The 25,430-nt window shown below is 43.7% G+C and overlaps 1 protein-coding gene and 1 pseudogene across 1 annotated transcript in view; both read left to right on the forward strand.

The window, feature by feature from the left end:
- Positions 1–2,362: 2,362 nt before the first annotated feature.
- On the forward strand, positions 2,363–6,444 carry LOC129863167 (dual specificity protein kinase CLK1-like; annotated as a pseudogene).
- A 3,282-nt stretch (positions 6,445–9,726) lies between these two features.
- The window catches only part of LOC129863538 (collagen alpha-1(XXIII) chain-like), a 115,634-nt gene continuing 99,930 nt past the window's right edge, over positions 9,727–25,430 (forward strand). The window contains exons 1-2 of the mRNA XM_055935589.1: positions 9,727–10,253; positions 12,515–12,584. Of these exons, the coding sequence (XP_055791564.1) occupies positions 9,975–10,253; positions 12,515–12,584 (349 nt within the window). The 5' untranslated portion in view covers positions 9,727–9,974. The remainder of the gene's footprint in view (positions 10,254–12,514; positions 12,585–25,430) is intronic.

A 25,430-nucleotide genomic window follows, 5' to 3' on the forward strand; every position in this document is an offset into this window, starting at 1 on the left:
GTTGTTGTTCCTAGATGTTTTCACTTCACAATAACAGCACTTACAGTTAACCAGGACAGCTCTAACAGGGCAGACATCTGACAAACCGAGTTGGGATCCTAAGACAGTGCCATGTTGAAAACTACTGAGCTCTTCAGTAATGCCATTCTACTGCCAATGTTTGTCTATGGAAATGTAATGGCATTTTGCTCAATTTTACACACCTGTCAGCAACGGGTGTGGCTGAAATAGCCGAATATGCTAATTTGAAGGAGTGTCCACATATAGTATATGTATATAGTGTATATTACCAGCATTCAAATGTACATCTCTGTTTACACTTGAACCGGCTCTGTTGAAAAGCAGACCTCTGAGTAGAGCTGTAACCATTTTTATAAAATAGAGGGCTGAGGTGATGGTCAAAACATGAAACCCTGCACATTTACTTCCCCATGTCCATAAACTGTCTTTGGCATCAGCCAGGTCAGGTCAGGTCAATATGTTTGTGGGTCAAGACTAAATGACTATCTGGAAATAGTGAGTTTTCTCATTTCTCAAGATTAGAATTCGATTAGAAAACTTTATTGTCCATTAAATTACACAGCATGGAAACTTTTTTGAAGCAACGTCTCTTACTTGACAATGAACAGGCCCTTGTAGTTTCCAGGTTGTGTGTGTTTTAATTGTAGTCTGCCTCCTCGGCTACAGTTGTCACCTTGACTCTAATTGGCTGGAGTACAGGAAGCGGAGGACCGGCGAGCCCAGTGTGGAACAAGACAGTCAGAGATGGTGCCAAGGGTGAGCTGTGCAAGGAGCGGAGGAACAGAGACCTGCACCACTACAGCAAATCCTCCGCAGCCACCAGAGCAGTTGCATACCACACCGCTCCCACATCCAGGTGGTGCTCTGACTTGCTATGATACTCTCATCACTCCCTCTCTAACTCTGTCTGTGGATTTGTTTGATAGTATAGTAGAACAGTAATCATGTACGATTGATCATTTTGTTATTGGGGTTATTTGAACTTGCATAGTTATTTGGAACTGGTCTAGTTAGCCAAAACAGTGCTATGCTTTATTATTATTGTTATTAGTATTATTATTATTTATTTTATTTTATTATGAGTATGTATATATATATTTATTATTATCATTTTTATTATTATTATTTTATTTATTGTATTATTATTATATATATTTTTAAACAATCAGTGAAAGATAAGATTGAGGTATTAATTTCAGCACAAATATTAGATGCTGTGCTCCATAAAACTCAGCCATTTAAATTGTGGATGCTGTCCTACTGCGCTTCTAATTTCTTGAAAGAACTTCTGTTGTGAGAGTCATGTGCTGCCATGTTTTTCTTCTGTAACACACATTATGGTTACGGCTTTTAGCCCTAGTTGGTGCGGCAGGTAGCCTGGTGGTTAGACTGTTGGACTAGTAACTGAAAGGTTGCAAGATTGAATCCCCCGAGCTGACAAGATAAAAAAAAATATGTCGTTCTGCCCCTGAACAAGGCAGTTAACCCACTGTTCCTAGGCCGTTTGAAAATAACAATTTGTTCTTAACTGACTTGCCTAGTTAAATAAAGGTAAAATAAAATAAATAAAAATGGTGGCACCTGTAAGTTTCTCGGGGATGCATTTAAAATGGTTGCCGCTGTGGCCTGGCCTGGGTTTCTGAATGGGCCGAATATCCTCCCCCTCATCAACTTCCCCCCCACCGAATGAATGATTGATGCATTCTGGGGTGGTTCTGTCGGGTTTATGATGTTAGTGATGCTGGTGCCCCCCCTTCCAGAGGAATCACTGCAGGAAAAGGTGATGAAGATGATGAGGAAGGTCACCTGATCTATCACAATAGACTCGTATTAAAATATGTATAGAACAAAACTTTCTTTCTGTCTGATGTGTGTTCACTGGTGTCAATGTAGGTAGGGTATAGCTTGGGAGCATTGGAATATTTTAAGAAATATTTTTCAACTTTTGATATTTGGATGATTTTTTCCCCTCCATCCGTCTATTTGCAGTAAAACTAGAGAGAACTAGTATTATAGTAGTTTCCAAGTAATAGGAGTCTTTATTTCTTGTTCAACCTGGTGGGTTAACTGGGCCATGTCAATGCTTTTCTATCTCTCTCTCTCTAATGTCTGCTATTGTAGAGATGACCAGAGAGTGGCGCCGGAGAACAGATGAACTTCCTGGAAGATGAGAAAATGTCATTTTCAGGGACTAAAGGAACACATTTTAACCTACAATGTTGTTATTTACATATTTTCTTAACCTCGGTCGAGCTGCTCGGAGGTGATAGACAAACTACTGGTGATGTGTCTTCTATGTGTCTTGTGATGTGTCTTCTGATGTGTCGTCTACAGTGTGTGCATGCTGGACTGGTTCCATCACCATGGCCACACCTGGATTGTGTTTGAGCTTCTGGGTCTCAGCACCTTTGACTTCCTGAAGGAAATGGGCTTCATGACCTTCATCTGGGCCAGATCAGACACGTGGCCTACCAGATCTTCAGAGCTGTGTTCTGGGAGTTAAACTCTGGTGCAAAAGTCTGTTTCCTGTAGGCCGGATTGGCTCACGATGACGTGTTGTGTTGATTGTACCGTATGTTGTAGTGACTACTGCTGCCTTTCTGGTCAGGTCGCCCTTGTAAAAGAGACTCCCTGTCTCAATGGGACTTTCCTGGTTAAATAAAGGTTAAATAAATAAAATATACAGCTTGATGTGTTAGAAAAAGCAGCATGGAAATGTGAAGTTGTATTCTTGTTTATTTAGTTGAACATTGAACATCAAGTGTCTTGGAATTTGAATAGCCTAATAGTAATGATCTTAATTGTAACACCATTGTAACTTGCAATATGTGCACTATACCATTGGATGATAGCTAGTTGTTTTCTTTTATGTAAATTGGAATGTAGGAACAAAGTAAGTATGTTAACACCTACACTCATTTTTGTTTTATTGTTCTCAGTGGAAATAAACTGACCAACACTGACCTGAAGCCGGAGAACATTCTCTTTGTCAGTTCCCGCTATGACATGGAGCACAATGCCAAAATGGTTAATCATCTGGCCACTGCAAGTTTTGAGAAGACACACATACTGTGTGCTCCACACAGTCTGCTGCTGCTGAACGATAGCTTTCCTGGGCTAGAAACGAACAGGGAGACGATTAGGTATATTATCATCCTCTATTCAGGTATTTTAAAACAGTTCTGTGTTTCCGATCACGAGTATCATCCAATCTGACTATGAACTGTCAATATTCAAATATGATAATGAATACGACTGTAGAAAGATCAGGAAACCCCTACTCAGTCGATATGGCTAGATCACGGATGGGCAACTGGTGGCCCGGCCCACGGTCCAACCTTTTGCAGGCCCCGGGGGGGGGGGGGGGGGGGGGGTCACTGAGTGAGGGTCTCAATTTAATAGAATACAGAAGGCGCAATTTCAAAATGTGTTTGTGCATCAGCAGTCACTTAATTAGACCATGTCAGCATTTTTTTTTAGACTGGTAAGTTAGTCTAGCGGCCAGCTATCTAAACTTGTAGTAAGCATTGTCGAATTACCAACTCGGGTGGGGCCCATTGATCATCATGTTATATCAAAAACTGCAAACATTTGCCTTCCCCCCATGGCAAAACGTGTAGAACTGTAGTAAATGAACATTAAAACGTAAATGTTTTGCCGTCATGAGGTGGGCCGCTAAAAGGTTTTGCAGACCCATAAGCCACTGCGGCCTCTCATGATGAGTTCTGTTTTTTTTTGTGGCCCCCAACCCAATCAAAGTTGCCCATCGGTCTTCTCACGGAAATGTCTGTAGCGTCCGAACGGTTTGGCCTACAAACTATTATGGCCACTCTATGGAAAGAAGAGACGCTCACAAACATGATGATGTTCTTCATTTTGCTCTCGTCTGAAGGTAACCCATACAAACAAATGGAAGTATGGAGGTAATTTTGTGCCCAACAAAATATGGGTTTAAATGTGGAAATCAAAAAAAAATATTTCCTGAGCTTTCTTAATTGTCCTACAAATAGGACAGACACTTCCAAACCTTATTCCTTATGATGGATTTTTTGCTATTTTTTTTTTTTGTCCATTAATGAATGTGTTATTCATTGTGTTTCTATGGGCAATAGTAACAAAGGCCAAATGCAATATTTTATTAAATAATTTTATTATTTTTTGGGGGGAATACCTCAAGGGGTCCTAAAATTCAAAATCAAATAGCTAAAGGATCCATGGTATGATCATCTTAACAATTCCATATGTTAGCTTAGCACCCCGTTCATGCTGCTTCAACCTGGTAGCTCCCAGGACCAAAACAGCGGAGAAGTTTAGCTATAAAATTACACATATGGAATCATGTTGTATCCAAAAAAGTGTTAAACAAATTATATTGTAGATTCTTCAAAATAGCCACCCTTTGCCATAATGACAGCTTTGCACACTCTTGACATTCTCTCAACTAGCTTCACCTGGAATACTTTTCTAACAGTCTTGAAGGAGTTCCCACATATCCTGAGCACTTGTTGGCTACTTTTCTTTCACTTTGCGGTCCAACTCATCCCAAACCATCTCAATTGGGTTGAGGTCGGGTGATTGTGGATGCCAGATCATCTGATGCAGCAGTCCATTACTCTTCTTCCTGGTCAAATAGCCCTTACACAGTCTGGAGGTTTTGGGTCATTGTACTGTTGAAAAACAAATGATAATCACACTAAGCGCAAACCAGATGGGATTGCATATCGCTGCAGAATGCTGTGGGAGCCATGCTGGTTAAGTGTGCCTTGAATTTTAAATACATCACTGACAGTGTCACCAGCAAAGCACCCCCACACCATCACATCTCCTTCTCCATGCTTCACGGTGGGAACTACACATGCAGAGATCATCCGTTCACCTACTCTGCGCCTCACAAAGACACGGTGGTTGGAACCAAACATTTCAAATTTGGACTCATCAGACCAAAGGACAGATTTCCACCGGTCTAATGTCCATTGCTCATGTTTCTTGGCCCAAGCAAGTCTTCTTCTTATTGGAGTCCTTTAGTAGTGGTTTCTTTTCAGGGCTATCTTCTGTATACCACCCCTACCTTGTCACAACACAACTGATTGGCTCAAATGCATTTAAGAAGGAAAGAATTTCCATAAATTAACTTTTAACAAGGCACATCTGTTAATTGAAATGCATTCCAGGTGACTACCTCATGAAGCTGGTTGAGAGAATGCCAAGAGTGTGCAAAGGTGTCATCAAGGCAAAGGGTGGCTACTTTGAAGAATCTAAATATAAAATATATTTTAATTTGTCCAACACTTTTTTGGTTACTACATGATTCCATATGTGCTATTTCATAGTTTTGTTGTCTTCACTATTATTCTACAATTTAGAAAATAGTAAAAAATAAAGAAAAACCTTTAAATGAGTAAGTGTGTCCAAACTTTTGACTGGTACTGTATGTAAATAAGGTATTTCTGGTTTTTGTTTTTAATAAATTAGCAAAAATGTATAAAAAACAGTTTTTTCGCTTTGTCATTATGGGGCATTGTGTTGAGATTGTTGAGTGAAAAAATATTTTTATCAATTTTTGAACAAATGTTTTTTGAATTTTTGAAAAAATGTGGAAAAAGTCCAGGGGTCTGAGTACTTTCCAAATGCACTGTATATGACATGTACCATGCAGTTTAGAGACCACGATAGAAATAAGTCACTGACTTTATTGTGGTATCCTTAAAATGTGTTAAAATATATATTTACTGTGTTTATGTATTTTTTTTCAATCAGTTAGTTCAATAGCAACTAGCAGCCATTTTGCGAATCAGAAATAATACAATACAATCACTGGAATACCCTCACAATTGATCTGCACATGTCAAATTACATACTATACAACTAGATGCTGTTTACACTAAAACGTGTCTGTTGTCCCCGTAGCAATACATTCTAGTTCTAATGTGTACCACTATGTGTCTGTTGTTCCCGTAGCAATACATTCTAGTTCTAATGTGTACCACTATGTGTCTGTTGTTCCCGTAGCAATACATTCTAGTTCTAATGTGTACCACTATGTGTCGGTTGTCCCCGTAGCAATACATTCTAGTTCTAATGTGTACCACTATGTGTCTGTTGTCCCCGTAGCAATACATTCTAGTTCTAATGTGTACCACTATGTGTCTGTTGTCCCCGTAGCAATACATTCTAGTTCTAATGTGTACCACTATGTGTCTGTTGTCCCCGTAGCAATACATTCTAGTTCTAATGTGTACCACTATGTGTCTGTTGTTCCCGTAGCAATACATTCTAGTTCTAATGTGTACCACTATGTTTCTGTTGTCCCCGTAGCAATACATGTCCTCCAAGAACTCAGACCATGATTAGCTGTTGTATCTGATTCACAGTATGATGGAGTATGACGTGTCCAGGAGGCTCACCCTGGAGGAGACCATCTGACACCCATTCTTCCATTCCATAAGGAACGAGGGGAAAAAGTGACCCTGAAGATCACAGCACACACTAGCAGGGTTGGGGGTCAATACCATTTCAATTCCAGTCAATTCAGAAAGTACCCCCAATTTCAAATGTTCTTCATTGAAAAAGCAGAATACTTCCTAACCCTGCCCACAACTCTACATTTCTCTACTGCAAGGGAGATTCCTATAGACTGCATCAGTCTGCTGCCTCATATTATTACATCTGCCTAATTTACATACACATTGAGTTCACCTGCCCGTTTCCTAAGCATTTATTTTACATTTTAGTCATTTAGCAGACACTCTTATCCAGAGGAACTTACAGTAGTGAGACCATACATGTTCATACTGGTCCCCTGTGGGAATCAAGCCAACAACCCCGGCATTGCAAGTGCCATGCTCTACCAACTGAGCTAAGTTGAAGACAACTTGACTCCGGTTGATCCTTGTTGATTTGTGAATACAATTATTTAGCATGTTTTGTCCCTTTTCAATGTGTTTCTTCACAACAAATTAACACTTTCTTTACTTCGGGGTTAATGGATTAGCTTTCAGAATATTGTCAGCCACATTGACGTTAATGGGGAAAAAAATATTGCTCATAAAAGTTTTTGTTACTGATTGATAGACATTATTTGTTGGTAGTTTAAAGTCAGTAGGATAAACAGTGATGGGAATGTGTTCTGTTGGACTGCTTGTAGTAGTCCTAGTCATCCAGTTGATGGCAATACAACGCCCCATGAATACATTGCCTTCAGAAAGTATTCACACCCCTTGACTTTTTCCTCATGTGTTGTGTTACAGCCTGAATTTAACATGTATTACATTTAGATTTATCCATAATACAAAGTGTTACATTTGGGGCAAATCCAATAAAACACATTACTGAGTACCACTCTCCATATGTTCAAGCACAGTGGTATCTGTATACTTGTAATTGTTAAGGACCGTGGAGTTTTCAGGATAAAAAAGAAACAGAATGGAGTTAAACAAATGCAAAACCCTAGAGGAAATCCTGGTTCAGTCTGCTTTCCACCAGACACCAGGAGATTAATTCACCTTGCAGCATGACAATAACCTAAAATACAAGGCCAAATCTACACTGGGGTTGCTTACTAAGAAGCCGGTGAACGTTCCTGAGTGGCCGAGTTACAGTTTTGACTTAAATCTACTTGAAATTAAATCTACTTGAAAATGGTTGTCAAGCAATGATCAGCAAACAATTTGACAGAGCTTGAAGATTTTTTTAAAGAATAATGGACAAATGTTGCACAATCCAGCACAGGAGGCTGCCGGAATGTAACTGACGGAATGGTATTTGATACCATTTCACCTATTCCACTCCAGTCATTACCACAAGCCCATTCTCCCCAATTAAGGTCCAACCAACCTCCTGTGCTGGAAAGCTCTTAGAGCAGGGGTGTCAAACTCATTCCATGGAGGGCCTTTTGCTGTTTCCTTTTAATTAAGACCTAGACAGGTGAGGGGAGTTCTTTACTAATTAGTGACCTTAATTCATCATTGAGTTACAAAGGAGGTGCGAAAACCAGCAGACACTCGGCTCTCCATGGAATGAGTTTGACACGTGTCTTTGGCTGCGTTTAGACAGGCAGACCAATTTCTGATATTTTTTTCAATCATTGGGGTTTTGATTAATCAGATCAGCTCTGAAAAAGTTCTGATGTAAAAAGATCTGATGTGATTGGTCAAAAGAACTGGGCTGCATGTGTAAACACAGCCTTAGATACTTACCCAGAAATTCTCACAGCTGTAATCGCTGCCAAAGGTGCTTCTACAATGTCTTGACTCAGGGATGTGAATACTTATGTAAATGAGACATTTCTGTATTTCATTGTCATTAAATTTGAAAAAATGTCCATAAACACATTTTCACTTTGTCATTATGGGGTATTGTGTGTAGATGCATGAGAATAACATCTATTTAATCCATTTTGAATTCAGGCTGTAACACAAACAAATGTATTGACGATATTGGATGTATTGGTGATAGATTGACAGCATGGTTGAGGCGGTATGGCTGAGGAGCCCACGGTGGATCAACGCATCCGTTTTGATTTTGACAAGGGATTAACCCAGACAGAAATTGCATTATATCTGTCAGCTATAGATGGCTTCCAGTTTTGGCTCCAATACAATCCAATTTTAAAGACGTGTTAAAGTGTGGTTGAACTACTATTTTAAATTGATTGAATGTGGAATGTTAACACTGAGGTTGCAGACTACCAATTAAAGTTTACCAAAGTCTACCAAACTACCAATAAAAGTTGATTGTAATCTCTTTAATAGTTTTAACAGGATGTTGGCTTGTGAATAGCAGCAAAAACACAGTCACAAACAACAATTAACAAGTAGTACAGGAAAAGGAAACTAGTAAATCAGGTGAAATGTTGTGATTTCTAAATACTCCAACATTTCATAAAGGCTACAGACTATTTAGTGATTTTACCCACAAATGGTGGGCAAAATGTTGTAGGAGGACAGCTCCGCCATTCATCTCACTGACTAGACACACTGTATCATGTACAGTTTATTTGGAATTTGTATTTCCTTATTTTGTCATAATTTGCCTTTTGTTGCTGGAGTTTGGATAAGAAGGCCCCGGCCTGTACATTGGCACATGTACACACAGATGTGCACTAATCAAAAGTCTTAGATCTGTGTGGAGTCTTGCTGCCTTTGGTCCACTATGACACTGCTGTCAATGTATCACCAATACCTCCACTCTTATTTCTAGAGTTTATCTCGTGATCTCGACAAAAACACCTTTTGTTATGTTGTGATCACGAGATAAATAAATCATGATCTCCACATAAGGAGGGAATAATTGTTTTATTTATATGTCCTCTGGCTTTCTGTAGATCTTGAAATAGGATATGTATTTTTTGTTTTAACAACCTTTGAATAAATAACATTGAGTGCTACGTCCTCTTTCAAGGTTATGAAGTGATAAGAATTTCATATTTCAATTATTTTCTCAAAGTACACAACACTGAAATGTATCGTGTATTATGTCAAATGTTTATGTCTAAAATCAATTCATGTTTTCACTAGACAATTGTTTTTTTCTTTATGGCACATTCATTGGGTAAGAATAAGAGTTTAATTACTCTGGTTTTCAATCCATGTATTCACCAGAGAGATGTATTCTTAGGCAGACTCCTTTTATTGAGTGGACTTCAGGAAGTGATAAAGAACGATTTAAAGGGTATTTGGCATCATGTCTGTGACTGGTCCAAATCGCGTGAGCGCAACCGTAGTCTACACAAGTCCTCGTGCAGCTGTTGTTGCACGCTGTTGCGTCGCTTCATGTATCCACAGTTGCGCAGAGATTAAACATTAGTTCTTGTGACGGCTCCGCTACAGTAACAAACTGGGATTACAACAATCGAAATATTTCTAATAGGAAATTTGACATAGAGGAAAATAGCCTATAATTCATTAACGGATTTTTTTGCAGTTTGCACAAATAATTTTACTGCAGATTCCAGGATGGGATCCCCCGCAAAATCTGACGAAAAGACCATGGAATCAATCAACAACAACAGCCACAAATCCAATTTTTCACATTGTTTAGGCGGGCTGCCAACCGTATTTTGCGTCATGTTGTCGGTGTGTTCTATGGCGTTTTGTTTTTTGGTAAACTTCAGGACATCTCACCTGGAGTACAGAGTGCAGACTTTGGAGATGGAGAGAATGTCCCTGATCCCTTCCGATGAGAATGGAACAGTACCTGGTCTTCAGGATATCATTGAAAAACTAGTGCACGAGGTGAGGTTGACGTTAAAGTGTAATAGGATTTAATGAACCTCTTTCAGACAGTGATGCAAGATCAGATGCAATATTTTGAAAGGATTATCTCTCACGTTAGAATGAGCCTACGTTAAGGTTGCCTATTTCATCACAACATTGTAGCCGATCACCATAATCATGTAGGAACATGGCCTAATTAATCTAGTTTAACTACTCATTTGACACCTCAATTCAGACTGATTCGGTAAATTGGAGTCCAATTTGACATCCGTTAAAAAAATGATTGTCGTGTACTACCACTAAAGAACAATTAGCATGCACGATGGGTGGTTACACTTACAGTGGGATTGACACCCTTGATAAAAATGAGCAAAACAGATTGTATAAAAAAAAATTATACAAATGTCCTGAACTGTATTGTATGCTCCAAAAAATTGGTAAATTATATTTTATACAAAAGCTGCAGAACATTCGCACATCCAGGTACTTTCCGCCGGTGCGAGAGTTGTTAGCAAACGCATAGAAAACCGCACACTGCTGCGCATGCTCCCAGGTGTCAACGTTATTAATAACAACGTTTCGACCCTTAGGTCATGGATGCCTGAGGAACTAACACCTAAGGGTGGAAAGGTTGTTACAAATAAAATCACCTGGGAGCATGAGCAGCAATGTGCTGCGTTTTCCTTGCTGTTTTTCATATAATATTTCTACTAATACAATTGCTCAGTGAAATAGATTTTGTTTAACAAGTAATATATATTTTTCTCAGAAAGGTAGGGGTCAAAATGATTGACACCCCTGTTTTCAATACCTTTCAATACCTCACCTTAGGAGGATAATGGCACTGACTCACATGGCACAGACTTCAGTTCAACATGTACTTTTGATTTCCATTTGGTTGAGTCCTCAACTAATGTGAATTCAACGTGAAATCAACCAAGTATTTCACCATGTTATTGGATTTAGGTGAACGGTTGGGTGAAAAAATACTAAACGTCCTTACATTGAGGACTTTTCAAATCCAATTAGTTTCCCACTTTGATTCGACGTCATCATATTGGTTTTGGGGGGGTTGAAATGAAGTGGAAACAACATTGAAGTTGGGAGCCTTTTTCTAAAATGTTTTATGAGTTGGAGAACACATTGGGAGGGATCTTAGACCATTCCTCCATACAGAATCCCTCCAGATTCTTTTCACACCCTTCATCTGTTGTAGAACTCCATTTTCATGTCGTCTGACCGAAGCACCAGTTCAAATCCAAGTGCTAATGCTGTTTAGCAAACTCCAGTTATTTACATTCATCTCTAGGGGCTTCCAAGTGGCACAGCACTCTAAGGCACTGCATCTCAGTGCTAGAAGTGTCACTACAGACCCTGGTTCAATTCCAGGTTGTATCACAACCGGCTGGGATTGGGAGTCCTGTAGGGCGTTTACATTTTTGTGATGAAATTAAAATAGAGCTCTTTGGCCACGCACACCAGTGGTGGGTTTGACGTCCAAATGAGAATGCATGAGCAGAACAGAACCCTATACTTACTGTAAAATATGTTGGTGGATCTATGATGTTATGGGGCTGTTTTGCTTCCACTGGTCCTGGGGCCCTTGTTAAGGTCAACGGCATCATGAACTTTACCCAGTACCAGGACATTTTAGCCCAAAATCTGGTTGTCTCTGCAGGGAGATTGAAACTTGGCCGCAGGTGGATCTTCCAGCAAGACAATAACCCCAAGCACACGTCAAAATCTACAAAGAAATGGTTAATTGGACACAAAATCATCATTTTGTAATGGTCATCTCAGTCTCTGGACTTGAAACCCATTGAAAACATGTGGTTTGAAGTGAAGAGTGTAGAGCAGCAGTGCAGACGAAGGATATCAAGGACCTGGAAGGATTCTGTATGGAGGAATGGTCTACGATTCCTCCCAATGGGTTGTACAACTCATAAAACATTTGAGGAAAAAGCTCAGTGCCTTTATCCTCACAAGGTGATGTTGAAAGATATTGAAAACAGCAGTGTCAATAATTTTGACACCTACCTTTAAATTGATAAAAAAACATACTACTTGTTGAACAAAATCTCTTTCTCTGAACAATTCTATTAGTATAAAATAATATATTTTCAATTTTCTTTGTTGCATACAATATAGCTTAGTATTTTAGTTATTTATTTTAAACAGTCATTTTTGCTCATCTTTATCAAGGGTGTCAATAATTTCAGGCCCTACTGTACATCTAACATCTCACATTATTCACTGTGGCTCTTGTTGTCCCCTTTCAGAGACTGACCAAAGCACTGCCCAAACTTCGCACTGCCAGGGATGTCATTCAAGAGTGCTCCTGTCCTCCAGGTATGTCCCCTGCCCTATGAAAGGCTTCTATGCCCAGGTTTATGGAAGGAATTGAGAATATTCAATATCCAGGGCCCTATGTTCCCATGGTCCTATGTTCCCTCAGCCCTATGGTCCCTCAGCCCTATGTTCCCTCAGCCCTATGGTCCCTCAGCCCTATGTTCCCTCAGCCCTATGGTCCCTCAGCCCTATGTTCCCTCAGTCCCATGTTCCCTCAGCCCTATGTTCTCTCAGCCCTATGTTCCCTCAGTCCCATGTTCCCTCAGCCCTATGTTCCCTCTCAGCCCCATGTTCCCTCAGCCCTATGTTCCCTCAGCCCTATGTTCCCTCAGTCCCATGTTCCCTCAGCCCTATGTTCCCTCAGTTCCATGTTCCCTCAGCCCTATGTTCCCTCAGTCCCATTTTCCCTCAGCCTTATGTTCCCTCAGTACCCACTGAACCTTCCTCTAACACCGCCTGGTATAGAGGTTCTGGATGGCAGGGAGTTCAGCCCCAGTGATGTACAGGGCCGTACGCACTACGGTCTGTTGTACCATGCGGTCAGATGCCGAGTAGTTGCCATACCAAGCGGTAATGCAGCCAGTCAAGATGCTCTTAATGGTGCAGCTGTAGAACTTTTAGAGCATCTGGGGGCTGAGAGAACATGGGGCTGAGGGAACATTGGGCTGAGGGAACATGGGGCTGAGAGGGAACATGGGGCTGAGAGGGACCATGGGGCTAAGGGAACATGGGGCTGAGGGAACATGGGGCTGAGAGGGAACATGGGGCTAAGGGAACATGGGGCTAAGGGAACATGGGGCTGAGAGGGAACATGGGGCTAAGGGAACATGGGGCTGAGGGAACATGGGGCTGAGGGAACATGGGGCTGAGGAACATGGGTCTAAGGGAAAATGGGGCTGAGGGAACATGGGGCTGAGGGAACATGGGTCTAAGGGAACATGGGGCTGAGGGAACATGGGGCTGAGGGAAAATTGGGCTGAGGGAACATGGGGCTGAGAGGGGACATGGGGCTAAGGGAACATGGGGCTAAAGGAACATGGGGCTGAGAGAACATGGGGCTGAGGGAACATGGGGCTGAGGGAACATGGGGCTGAGGGAACATGTGGCTAAGGGAACATGGGGCTAAGGGAACATGTGGCTAAGGGAACATGGGGCTAAGGGAACATGTGGCTAAGGGAACATGGTGCTAAGGGAACATGGGGCTGAGAGGGAACATGGGGCTGAAGGAACATGGTGCTAAGGGAACATGGGGCTAAGGGAACATGGGGCTGAGGAAACATGTGGCTAAGGGAACATGGTGCTAAGGGAACATGGGGCTGAGGAAACATGGGGCTGAAGAAACATGTGGCTAAGGGAACATGGGGCTAAGGGAACATGGGGCTGAAGAAACATGTGGCTTAGGGAACATGGGGCTGAAGAAACATGTGGCTTAGGGAATATGTGGCTGAGGGAACATGTGGCTAAGGGAACATGGTGCTAAGGGAACATGGGGCTGAAGAAACATGTGGCTAAGGGAACATGGTGCTAAGGGAACATGGGGCTGAGGAAACATGTGGCTAAGGGAACATGGGGCTAAGGGAACATGGGGCTGAAGAAACATGTGGCTTAGGGAACATGTGGCTGAGGGAACATGTGGCTGAGGGAACATGGTGCTAAGGGAACATGGTGCTAAGGGAACATGGGGCTGAGGAAACATGTGGCTAAGGGAACATGGGGCTAAGGGAACATGGGGCTAAGGAAACATGGGGCTGAGGAAACATGGGGCTAAGGGAACATGGGGCTAAGGGAACATGGGGCTAAGGGAACATGGGGCTAAGGGAACATGGGGCTAAGGGAACATGGTGCTAAGGGAACATGGGGCTGAGAGAACATAGGGCTGAGGAAACATGGGGCTAACGGAACATGGGGCCCTGGCAACCTATGTTTAGGGAACATAGACACAGTCCCACATAGGCTAACAATGGGGAGTTCTCCCCATAGTTATCTGTTGTACCTACGTAGTTTCCCTCCTTACAATGACATTCGTAAAAAACTGCCTACATACAGCCTATAAGAAGGTTTATAGAAAATCTCAAGGACAGACAGACAGTAACAAATGTGTACGCTGTTGCATGTATTGCAGGTGTGAACGTTTATTTGATTATGCAATGTAACTGAATTTCGAGAATTAGAACAATATTGAAAATTCAAAAAGTTGGTCTAACTGTCTGTCTCTGGTTCTCACTACAGCACTCTTGCTGCAGCCCTATTTGTTCAGTCTCATCTCAATGTTTTGGTCTCCCTGGTAACGTACTGTATGCCATCATTCTCTCTAACAGTCCTGCCCCATTACCTACTGTATATTTGGTGAATCCTATATTTGGAGAAGCAGTGAAGTCTTGCGATCAGTGCTCACTACTCATCATGTGTTGAGAATAGTAGAACAGTGACATTATAGGCCAACTGACACTGTGGTCAAGGCCACAAGTTAAATAATTTCATAGATTTTATACAGCAAGAAGCCCTCACATGTGGAAGTTATAAAAAGGAAAATGTGGTTTTCAGATCCACAGAGACTGTTTGACAGCCTGGATTTATTGAGTAAGCTCGGCCATAGAACATTAAGATTTATAACCGTCTGTTGAATGACAGCGGAGAAGACAGGGTATTCTTAACCTTGTATGAATAAGTACACACTTTTCTCTCATCTTTCATTTATTTTCCCGAAATGTCGTGTTTCGCTTGAAACGAGAATGACGGGTATCCTACAGAATAATTGGAAGTACAGTACGTGTCTCACCATTGCTTTGAAGCATAATGTCTGTCTCTATGTGATTTCACAGCATCATAGCTCACCTTTCATTTGTGGGGCCGCAGGTAGCCTAGTGGTTAGAGTGTTGAACTAGTAACCAAAAGGTTGTTAGATCAAATCCCTGAGCTGACAAGATAAAAATCGGTCATTCTGCCTCTGAACAAGGCAGTTAACCCACTGTTCCTAGACCATAATTGGAAATAAGTATTTTTTCTTAACTAATTTGGCTAGTTAAATAAAGGTAAAATAAAAAAATATAATAATAATTCCTCCATTGTACAGCCTCTGTAACATGGGGAATGTTTAGTTCATTGGCATTGCCAACATTCAGAGATGGAATGGTTTCATTTCAGTGGGACCTGCCTGAAGGTAGATGACCTAAGTTCAACCCCTCATCGGGAACTGAAAGGATAATGCTTGTGAAACCACATGACCATTGGTTTGAAGAGCATTGGCCTCCCAATTAAGAGGTTAGACCCAAATGGAAGACTGAATTCTGGACTGAGAGGCCGGAGGTCTTAGGACTCACAAAAGGATCTATTTGGCCATAGCTAGGTTTGCCTCAGGAAAACACTTTAAAGGGTAGACAAAGGATGGAGATGGCGAGGGAACATGAACTAATGACGCTAACAAAGCATGTTAATGGCCTCCTGTCTATGCTAGCTGCACACTCAAATGTCAATTGGTTCGATTTTCATTGACAGGCGGTGCTTGTGCATTGGTTCTTTGCATCTCAAGGAATTAGCACTTTGTTGTGAAGGAAGGAAGGCTCCATTGTTGGTATAACAGACAGGCTTTGTAACCCTCCATCCTGAGAGAGGGACACTGGTTACCTTGCGTCCGTTCAGATTAAAGTTTGTTCTGGTTTATGATAACCTTTGGTTAAAGCTCAACACACCGGTGGGATTGTCAAACGCTTGCCTGCCGGCAGTACTTAGCACCTCTGAACAGAGTGTCGGCAGTCAATCTCTAGTGTGTTCACACAGCAAAGACCTTGGAAGTCATCAGCCACTCAGCCTTGTTAAAACACTCCAAACCAGAAGGTGGCAGTAGCTTTATTTAGCAATGCATAGCCGTGCATATTGCTTATGGTCTAGATCCCACACTATCTGTGCTAATGTTTCTATTTTGTAGAAAGCCCTTGTTGATACTATCCAGGTGGCCACAGCTAGATAATTACCTAGCAAGATGACGAAGAAACTATTTAATTCCCTCTCTATAATCCCATACTGCCAGTGCCAGCCCATAGCCAAATATTTAGCTAGCTAGCTAACGTTAGCATATTTACTAGCTAGCACAACATAGCTAGCTAGCTAAGGACACTGCACTCGGCAGCTAACACAGCCAGCTGTTTCATGGAAACAAGCTAATCCATTGTGATTTAATTATATTGTCAATACTAGCTCCCCCACGTGGGGATTCGGGCTCAAAGTTAAGTTGTTGGCCACTGACGAACATTGCAATTCCACAAGTAGAATTGGTATGTTCGTTGCTACCAGGTCGACACACAGCAGGTACCGCTTTTGTTCTAGCAAGAAAAGGAACGGCCTCCCACTGTGGTAAGTACCTACAGGCAGTCTATTGGCAATGAGATTCTCGCTGTGTTTCATGCTTTACAGTATGTAAACCCAGTTCTCTGAAGGAGATGAGGGAGACATCTCACTATGGAACAAGCCCTTGTGTGGGTCCCTTGCTGAAGCCTTTTTCATCTATCAGCTGAACCTTCTCCTTTCTTTCAGTACCACAGAGCATATTTAACTCCGGTCCACGATGCAGGTGGTCCTTTACTCTTCATCTCTGAATTGTTTCACCTATGGAACTGTGGGAAAAGCTAGTCTCTGTACAAATGTTGACATTGTGCATCTCTCAAAGAGACATTAGAATACTTCAATAGACAACTTCTGGAGGGGCTTGAAGTGGAGGCCTCACTTTAAATGCTGTTTTCTTTGGTGCTGGTTTGTGACGGAGTAAAAAGGCAAATGGCTCTGGAACAAGACTGTCTAACTCTTACTGATATACCTTTGGGTAGATCATGTCATTTGTGCATAATAAGTGTGTGTATTATCTAGCTAGTGTCACGATCGCGTTGACATGAACGAGAGGACCAAGGCGCAACATGATTGGAATACATCTTCTTTTTAATAACAACGACGAAGATGAACACGACACACTTATACAACACTAACGAAAAACAACAAACGATCGTGAAAACTTCAAACGTAAGTGCACACACAAACTACTTACGTCGAACTATACATATACACAAACAATGACCCACAAACAGCTAAAGCCTATGGCAGCCTTAAATATGGCTCCCAATTAGAGACAACAGAAATCAGCTGTCTCTAATTGAGAACCCATTCCGGCCACCATAGACTTTCCTAGAACTACACCCAACATAGACACAGCTAGACACAGCTAAAACCATAAACTACAACAAACACCCCCTCTACCATATAATACCCCCAAAATACACACATACCCCATGTCACACCCTGACCTAACTAAAATAATAAATAAAACAAATAATACTAAGGCCAGGGCGTGACATAACTCCCCCCTTAAGGTGCGAACTCCGGACGCACCAGCACATAGTCTAGGGGAGGGTCTGGGTGGGCTTCCTTCAACGGCGGCGGCTCTGGCACTGGTCGTGGTCCCCACCCCACCATAGTCATAAGGGGCAGCACCGGGATAAGGGGCAGCACCGGGATAAGGGACAGCACCGGGATAAGGGGCAGCACCGGGATAAGGGGCAGCACCGGGATAAGGGGCAGCACCGGGATAAGGGGCAGCACCAGGATAAGGGGCAGCACCAGGATAAGGGGCAACACCAGGATAATGGGCAGATCCTGGCTGGATGACGGCTCCGGCGGATCCTGGTTGGACGGCTCATGGCTGAGCAGCCAGATCAGTCAGCCAGCCATGAGCAGCCAGATCCGTCAGCCAGCCATGAGCAGCCAGATCCGTCAGCCAGCCATGAGCAGCCAGATCCGTCAGTTAGCCATGAGCAGCCAGATCCGTCAGCTAGCCATGAGCAGCCAGATCCGTCAGCTAGCCATGAGCAGCCAGATCCGTCAGCTAGCCATGAGCAGCCAGATCCGTCAGCCAGCCATGAGCAGCCAGATCCGTCAGCCAGCCATGAGCAGCCAGATCCGTCAGCCAGCCATGAGCAGCCAGATCCGTCAGCCAGCCATGAGCAGCCAGATCCGTCAGCCAGCCATGAGCAGCCAGATCTGTCAGCCAGCCATGGGCCGTCCCTCAGTCCGGAGCTGCAGTCCCTCAGTCCGGAGCTGCCGTTCCTCAGTCCGGAGCTGCCCTTTATCCTGGTGCTCTCCCTTATCCTGGTGCTGCCCCTTACCCTAGTACTGCCCCTTAGTCCGGAGCTGCCCCTTAGTCCGGAGCTGCCCCTTAGTCCGGAACTGCCCCTTAATTCAGTGGGGTTAATGTGGAGGGGGGTCATTTGGAGGAAGCTAAGGAGGCGGTTAGTGACTATGGTGGGGTGGGGACCACGACCAGTGCCGGAGCCGCCACCGCGGAAGGAAGCCCACCCAGACCCTCCCCTAGACTGTGTAATGGTGCGCCCGGAGTTCGCACCTTAAGGGGGGGGGGGTTATGTCACGCCCTGGCCTTAGTATTATTTGTTTTCTTTATTATTTTAGTTAGGTCAGGGTGTGACATGGGGAATGTTTGTGTTTTGTTGGTTTTGGGTGATTATATGGTAAAGGGGGTGTTGGGTGTAGTGTATGGGTTTGTGTTGAGTGCATGTGTCTAGCGTTGTCTATGTTGGTTTAGTTGTCTAGGAGAGTCTATGGTTGCCTGAATGAGTTCCCAATTAGAGACAGCTGATTTCTGTTGTCTCTAATTGGGAGCCATATTTAGGGTAGCCATGGGCTTTCATGTGACGTGGGTAATTGTCTATGTTATACGTTTGTAGCCTGTATGTGCACTACGTTATTAGCTTCACGTCGTTTGTTTGTTTTGTTAGTTTTGTAAGTGTTTTGTTTTCGTTTTGCCGTCGTCATCAATAAAAGAGATGGCTTATTTTCCTACTGCTGCGTTTTGGTCCGTCAATCCTCCACACGACCGTGACAGCTAGTGCTTAAAGGAATTTGGTTTGATGTACTCAAACCTCAGACCACTATGTCAAATGCCACTTGTGTACTGCTAGAACTAAACAAAAAACAAAGCCTTTTTCTTTGGATGGTTTATTGCCTATAATGCTTCACATATCACCTAGGCAGTACATGTACAGTATTCAATGTGTTTATTACTCTATCATAATATTTATTTACAAAATACTCTATCGTAATCTTTATTTACAGAATACTCTATCATGATCTTTATTTACAGAATACTCTATCATAATCTTTATTTACAGAATACTCTATCATAATCTTTATTTACAGAATACTCTATCGTAATCTTTATTTACAGAATACTCTATCATGATCTTTATTTACAGAATACTCTATCATAATCTTTATTTGCAGAATACTGTATCTGTAACGCTTGTTCTCCTCCTCTTCGTCCGAAGAGGAGGAGTAGGGATCAGACCAACATGCAGCGGGTTTAGAAAACATAATGAATTTATTAAACGACAAAGACGAACACGAAACAACACTTGGAATAATTACAAAATAACAAAACGAACGAAGACAGACCTGAACTATAGAACTTACAAATAACACGAAGAACGCACGAACAGGTATAGACTACAAACAAAAACGCTACAGTCCCGTGTGGTACGAACATACATACAGACACGGAAGACAACCACCCACAAACAAACAGTGTGAACACCCTACCTTTATATGGTTCCCAATCAGAGGAAACGACAAACACCTGTCTCTGATTGAGAACCATATAAGGCTAATTACCAATGGCCTAAACATAGAAACACAAAACATAGAATGCCCACCCCAACTCATGCCCTGACCAACTAAACACATACAAAAATAACAGACAACAGGTCAGGAACGTGACACTATCGTAATCTTTATTTACAGAATACTCTATCGTAATCTTTATTTACAGAATACTCTATCATAATCTTTATTTACAGAATACTCTATCGTAACCTTTATTTACAGAATACTCTATCGTAACCTTTATTTACAGAATACTCTATCATAATCTTTATTTACAGAATACTCTATCGTAATCTTTATTTACAGAATACTCTATCGTAATCTTTATTTACAGAATACTCTATCGTAATCTTTATTTACAGAATACTGTATCGTAACCTTTATTTACAGAATACTCTATCGTAATCTTTATTTACAGAATACTCTATCGTAACCTTTATTTACAGAATACTCTATCGTAATCTTTATTTACAGAATACTCTATCGTAACCTTTATTTACAGAATACTCTATCGTAATATTTATTTACAGAATACTCTATCGTAATCTTTATTTACAGAGTACTCTATCGTAACCTTTATTTACAGAATACTCTATCGTAATCTTTATTTACAGAATGGAAGCCAACTCAGAGAAGTCTGATGCTGTAGCATGGGACTGTTTCACTGCTAAGCCTGTGGTCATAATAGACATTAAGAACTTGAGTGTGTACTGAAAAAAACTTTTAATATTGTAGGTCCATGTAATCTTTTATAAACCTATTGTTTTTCATAACTAGAGCTTGATATTACATTCTGAAGATGGAGAAGAGAGAAGGGGAGCAATGCTGAGAGAGGGGACGAGAGAGAGAGATGGCAGGAGGGAGAAGGGGAGCGATGCTGAGAGAGGGGACGAGAGAGAGAGATGGCAGGAGGGAGAAGGGGAGCGATGCTGAGAGAGGGGACGAGAGAGAGAGATGGCAGGAGGGAGAAGGGGAGCGATGCTGAGAGAGGGGACGAGAGAGAGAGGGGACGAGAGAGAGAGATGGCAGGAGGGAGAAGGGGAGCGATGCTGAGAGAGGGGACGAGAGAGAGAGATGGCAGGAGGGAGAAGGGGAGCGATGCTGAGAGAGGGGACGAGAGAGAGAGATGGCAGGAGGGAGAAGGGGAGCGATGCTGAGAGAGGGGACGAGAGAGAGAGATGGCAGGAGGGAGAAGGGGAGCGATGCTGAGAGAGGGGACGAGAGAGAGAGATGGCAGGAGGGAGAAGTGTTTAGCGTAACTGTTCTGTGACCTGTGCATCAAGGCTTCAAGGGATGTAAAACCAGTTACCGGCACACGTCCGCTGAGCGGGTCAGAGAGCAGCGCTCAGAACAGGCGAATCAGCCCGGATAACTTGCCTCTTAACATTGTAATACCCATTTTATAGGACTTCCCTGGGAGAGGCCTGTAAGCTGTAAAACTTCCTCCAGAAGCTGCTGTGAATGTGTATATGTGTCGGACTCTTTGTATATGTTTGTGCGATGCACGGTTTGTATGTGTTGTAGTATCCCTCCTCCACACTACAGGGGTTTGTTACTTCTCCTCGACCCCTCATGCTTTTAACCAAAACGTGATAAATACAACCTCATAGAAAACTCCCTAAATTGGAATGAAAACATAGATAACTAGAGAGGGGAGTGATTTTTTTTTTTTTTAAACAGCTTAGTTACTTGACAAGGTAATCCTTATAAAAAAATATAATGGGCCACATGATTTCTTAGGGGGCTCAAAAATGCAATCTACATGTTGGCTATCAGTGTGGACAAATATGCCTGCGTGCCTACAAATGTCCATGTTTTAAAAAGGAAATGGAGTCTTGAGTCAGGGGGTTTATTGAAATAACCAGTCTGTACATATTTGTCTCAAAATATGGGTAAAAGAAGCAATAAAAGCGTGGTCCTGTAACGTCCCTTATTGAAAGCATCTGTCCAATGGGCTGTTACGGCATTTTGGCTGGCTTTCAGCCCCGCTGTAAAATCTAGCCCTCTTTTCTCCTCAACATTTCACAATTTCATTGAATACAACGTGGGGGCTTTTATTCTCTAAGATGGAAGGGGTATGGGAACAATTATGGCATGGTACGTTTAATTATCCAGAATCCTAGGTGATTGTTTGAATTGTTAATCGTGTGGCAGATTGAGAGAAAAAAAACCCTCTCACTGGGTGTCTCTAGGGGTGATAAATCCTCAAATCAGGATATGCCCGCTCATTCGTTTTAGGTGGATGTTTTTTACCCCTCCATTAAGCTGCTGTCACGTTCCTGACCTATTTATGTTAGTTTTGTGTGTTAGTTGGTCAGGACGTGAGGTTGGGTGGGCATTCTATGTTATCTGTTTCTATGTTGGTTTTGGTTTGCCTGGTATGGCTCTTGATTAGAGGCAGGTGGTTTGCGTTTTCCTCTAATCAAGAGTCATATTTAGGTAGGGCATTCTCACTGTTTGTTTGTGGGTGATTGTCTCCTGTGTCAGTATGTTTGTTCGTACCACACTGGACTGTAGCGTTTGTTTGTTTCGTTTTCGTTTCGATGTCGTCTGTTTCCTGTACGTAAGTTTATGTTTAGTTATGTAAGTTTATGTTCAGGTTTCGTCAACGTCGTTTTGTTATTTTGTAGTTTGAAAGTGTTTTGTTTCGTTTCGTGTTTGCCATCATATTGTATAATAAAGATGGCTTATTTCCCAAAGCCTGCGTTTTGGTCTGAGGATCCTTCTCTCCTCACCTCATCCGAGGATGAGGAGAGCGTCACCCGTTACAGAATCACCCACCAACACGCTAAGACCAAGCGGCAAAGGGAAACTAAACGGAGTAAGGGACAGGAGAGAAAGGAACAATGGACATGGGACGATGTTTTGGATGGAAAGGGTGTCTACACATGGGAGGAGATCCTAGCTGGTAGAGATCGCCTCCCATGGGAACAGCTGGAGGCACTGAGGAGAGCGGAGGCTACCAGAGAGAGGAACCGGAGCTATGAGGGAACGTGTCTGGCACGGAAGCCGAAAAAGCCCGTAAGTAATTCCCAAAAATTTCTTGGGGGGGGGCTAGGAGGTGGTGGGCCAAGGGCAGGTAGGAGACCTGCGCCCACTTCCCAGGCTTACCGTGGAGAGCGGGAGTACGGGCAGGCGCCGTGTTACGCAGTAGAGCGCACGGTGTCTCCTGTACGAGTGCATAGCCCAGTGCGGGTTATTCCACCTCCCCGCACTGGTAGGGCTAGATTGAGTATTGAGCCAGGTGTCATGAGGCCGGCTCAACGCGTCTGGTCTCCAGTGCGTCTCCTCGGGCCGGCATACATGGCACCTGCCTTACGCATGGTTTCCCCGGTTCGCCTACATAGGCCGGTGCGGGTTATTCCACCTCCCCGCACTGGTCGGGCAACCGGGAGTATTCAACCAGGTAAGGTTGGGCAAGCTCAATGCTCAAGAGTGCCAGTACGCCTCCACGGTCCGGTATTTCCGGCACCACCTCCCCGCCCCAGCCTAGTACCTACAGTGTATACACTACGCACTAGGCTACCAGTGCGTATCCTGAGCCCTGTTCCTCCTCCACGCACTCTCCCTGTAGTGCGTGTATCTAGCCCGGTGCCTCCAGTTCCGGGCCCACGCACTAAGCTACCTGTGCGTCTCCAGAGCCCTGAACCCACTGTATCTTCTCCCCCTACTAATCCTGATGTGCTTGTCCTCAGCCCGGTGTCAACAGTGCCGGTACCACGCATCAGGGATAGAGTAGGCTTTGAGAATACAGTGTGCCCTGTCCCTGCTCCCCGCACTAGTAGGAAGGTGCTTATCATTAGCACGGTGCCTCCAGTTCCGGCACCACGCACCAGGTCTACAGTGCGCCATATCCGGCCAGAGCCATCCGTCTCACCAGCGCCATCTGAGCCATCCGTCTCCCCAGCGCCATCTGAGCCATCCGTCTCCCCAGCACCATCTGAGCGATCCGTCTCCCCAGCGCCATCTGAGCCATCCGTCTCCCCAGCGCCGTCTGAGCCATCCGTCTGCCAGGAGCCTGCAAAGCCGCCCGTCTGCCATGAGCCTGCAAAGCCGCCCGTCTGCCATGAGCCTACAGAGCCGTCAGCCAGACAGGAGCCGCTAGAGCCGTCAGCCAGACAGGATCCGCCAGAGCCGCCAACCAGACAGGATCCGCCAGAGCCGCCAACCAGACAGGATCCGCCAGAGCCGCCAACCAGACAGGATCCGCCAGAGCCGCCAACCAGACAGGATCTGCCAGAGCCGCCAACCAGACAGGATCTGCCAGAGCCGCCAACCAGACAGGATCTGCCAGAGCCGCCAACCAGACAGGATCTGCCAGAGCCGCCAGAGAGCCATGAGCAGCCAGAGCCGTCAGAGAGCCATGAGCAGCCAGAGCCGTCAGAGAGCCATGAGCAGCCAGAGCCGTCAGAGAGCCATGAGCAGCCAGAGCCGTCAGAGAGCCATGAGCAGCCAGAGCCGTCAGAGAGCCATGAGCAGCCAGAGCCGTCAGAGAGCCATGAGCAGCCAGAGCCGTCAGAGAGCCATGAGCAGCCAGAGCCGTCAGAGCGCCATGAGCCGTCAGCCTGCCATGAGCGTCGAGAGCCGTCAGCCTGCCATGAGCGTCGAGAGCCGTCAGCCTGCCATGAGCGTCGAGAGCCGTCAGCCAGCCATGAGCGTCGAGATTCGTCAGTCAGCCATGAGCTGCCCTTCAGCCTGAAAAGGCTAAATACCCAGAACTGCCCATCAGTCCAGAGCTGTCTCTCTGTCCGGAGCTGCCTTTCAGTCCGGAGTTGCCCCTCTATCCTGATCTCCTTCTCTATCTTCATCTACCTCTATATTCTTATCTATCCCTCTATCTTGATTTATCTCTCTGTCCCGGTGTTATCCTTATTAGGTATATTATTAAGAGAATTGTGTGGGGGAAAAAAGAGGGTGGACATTCTTGGAGGGAGGAAGTTAGGATGGATTATGGTGGGGTGGGAACCGCGCCCGGAGCCTGAGCCACCACCGTGGTTAGATGCCCACCCAGACCCTCCCCTAGACTTTGTGCTGGTGCGTCCGGAGTTCGCACCTTGTGGGGGGGGTACTGTCACGTTCCTGACCTATTTATGTTAGTTTTGTGTGTTAGTTGGTCAGGACGTGAGGTTGGGTGGGCATTCTATGTTATCTGTTTCTATGTTGGTTTTGGTTTGCCTGGTATGGCTC

The sequence above is a fragment of the Salvelinus fontinalis genome, chromosome 10, assembly GCF_029448725.1.
Source record: "Salvelinus fontinalis isolate EN_2023a chromosome 10, ASM2944872v1, whole genome shotgun sequence".
Lineage (NCBI taxonomy): Eukaryota > Metazoa > Chordata > Actinopteri > Salmoniformes > Salmonidae > Salvelinus > Salvelinus fontinalis.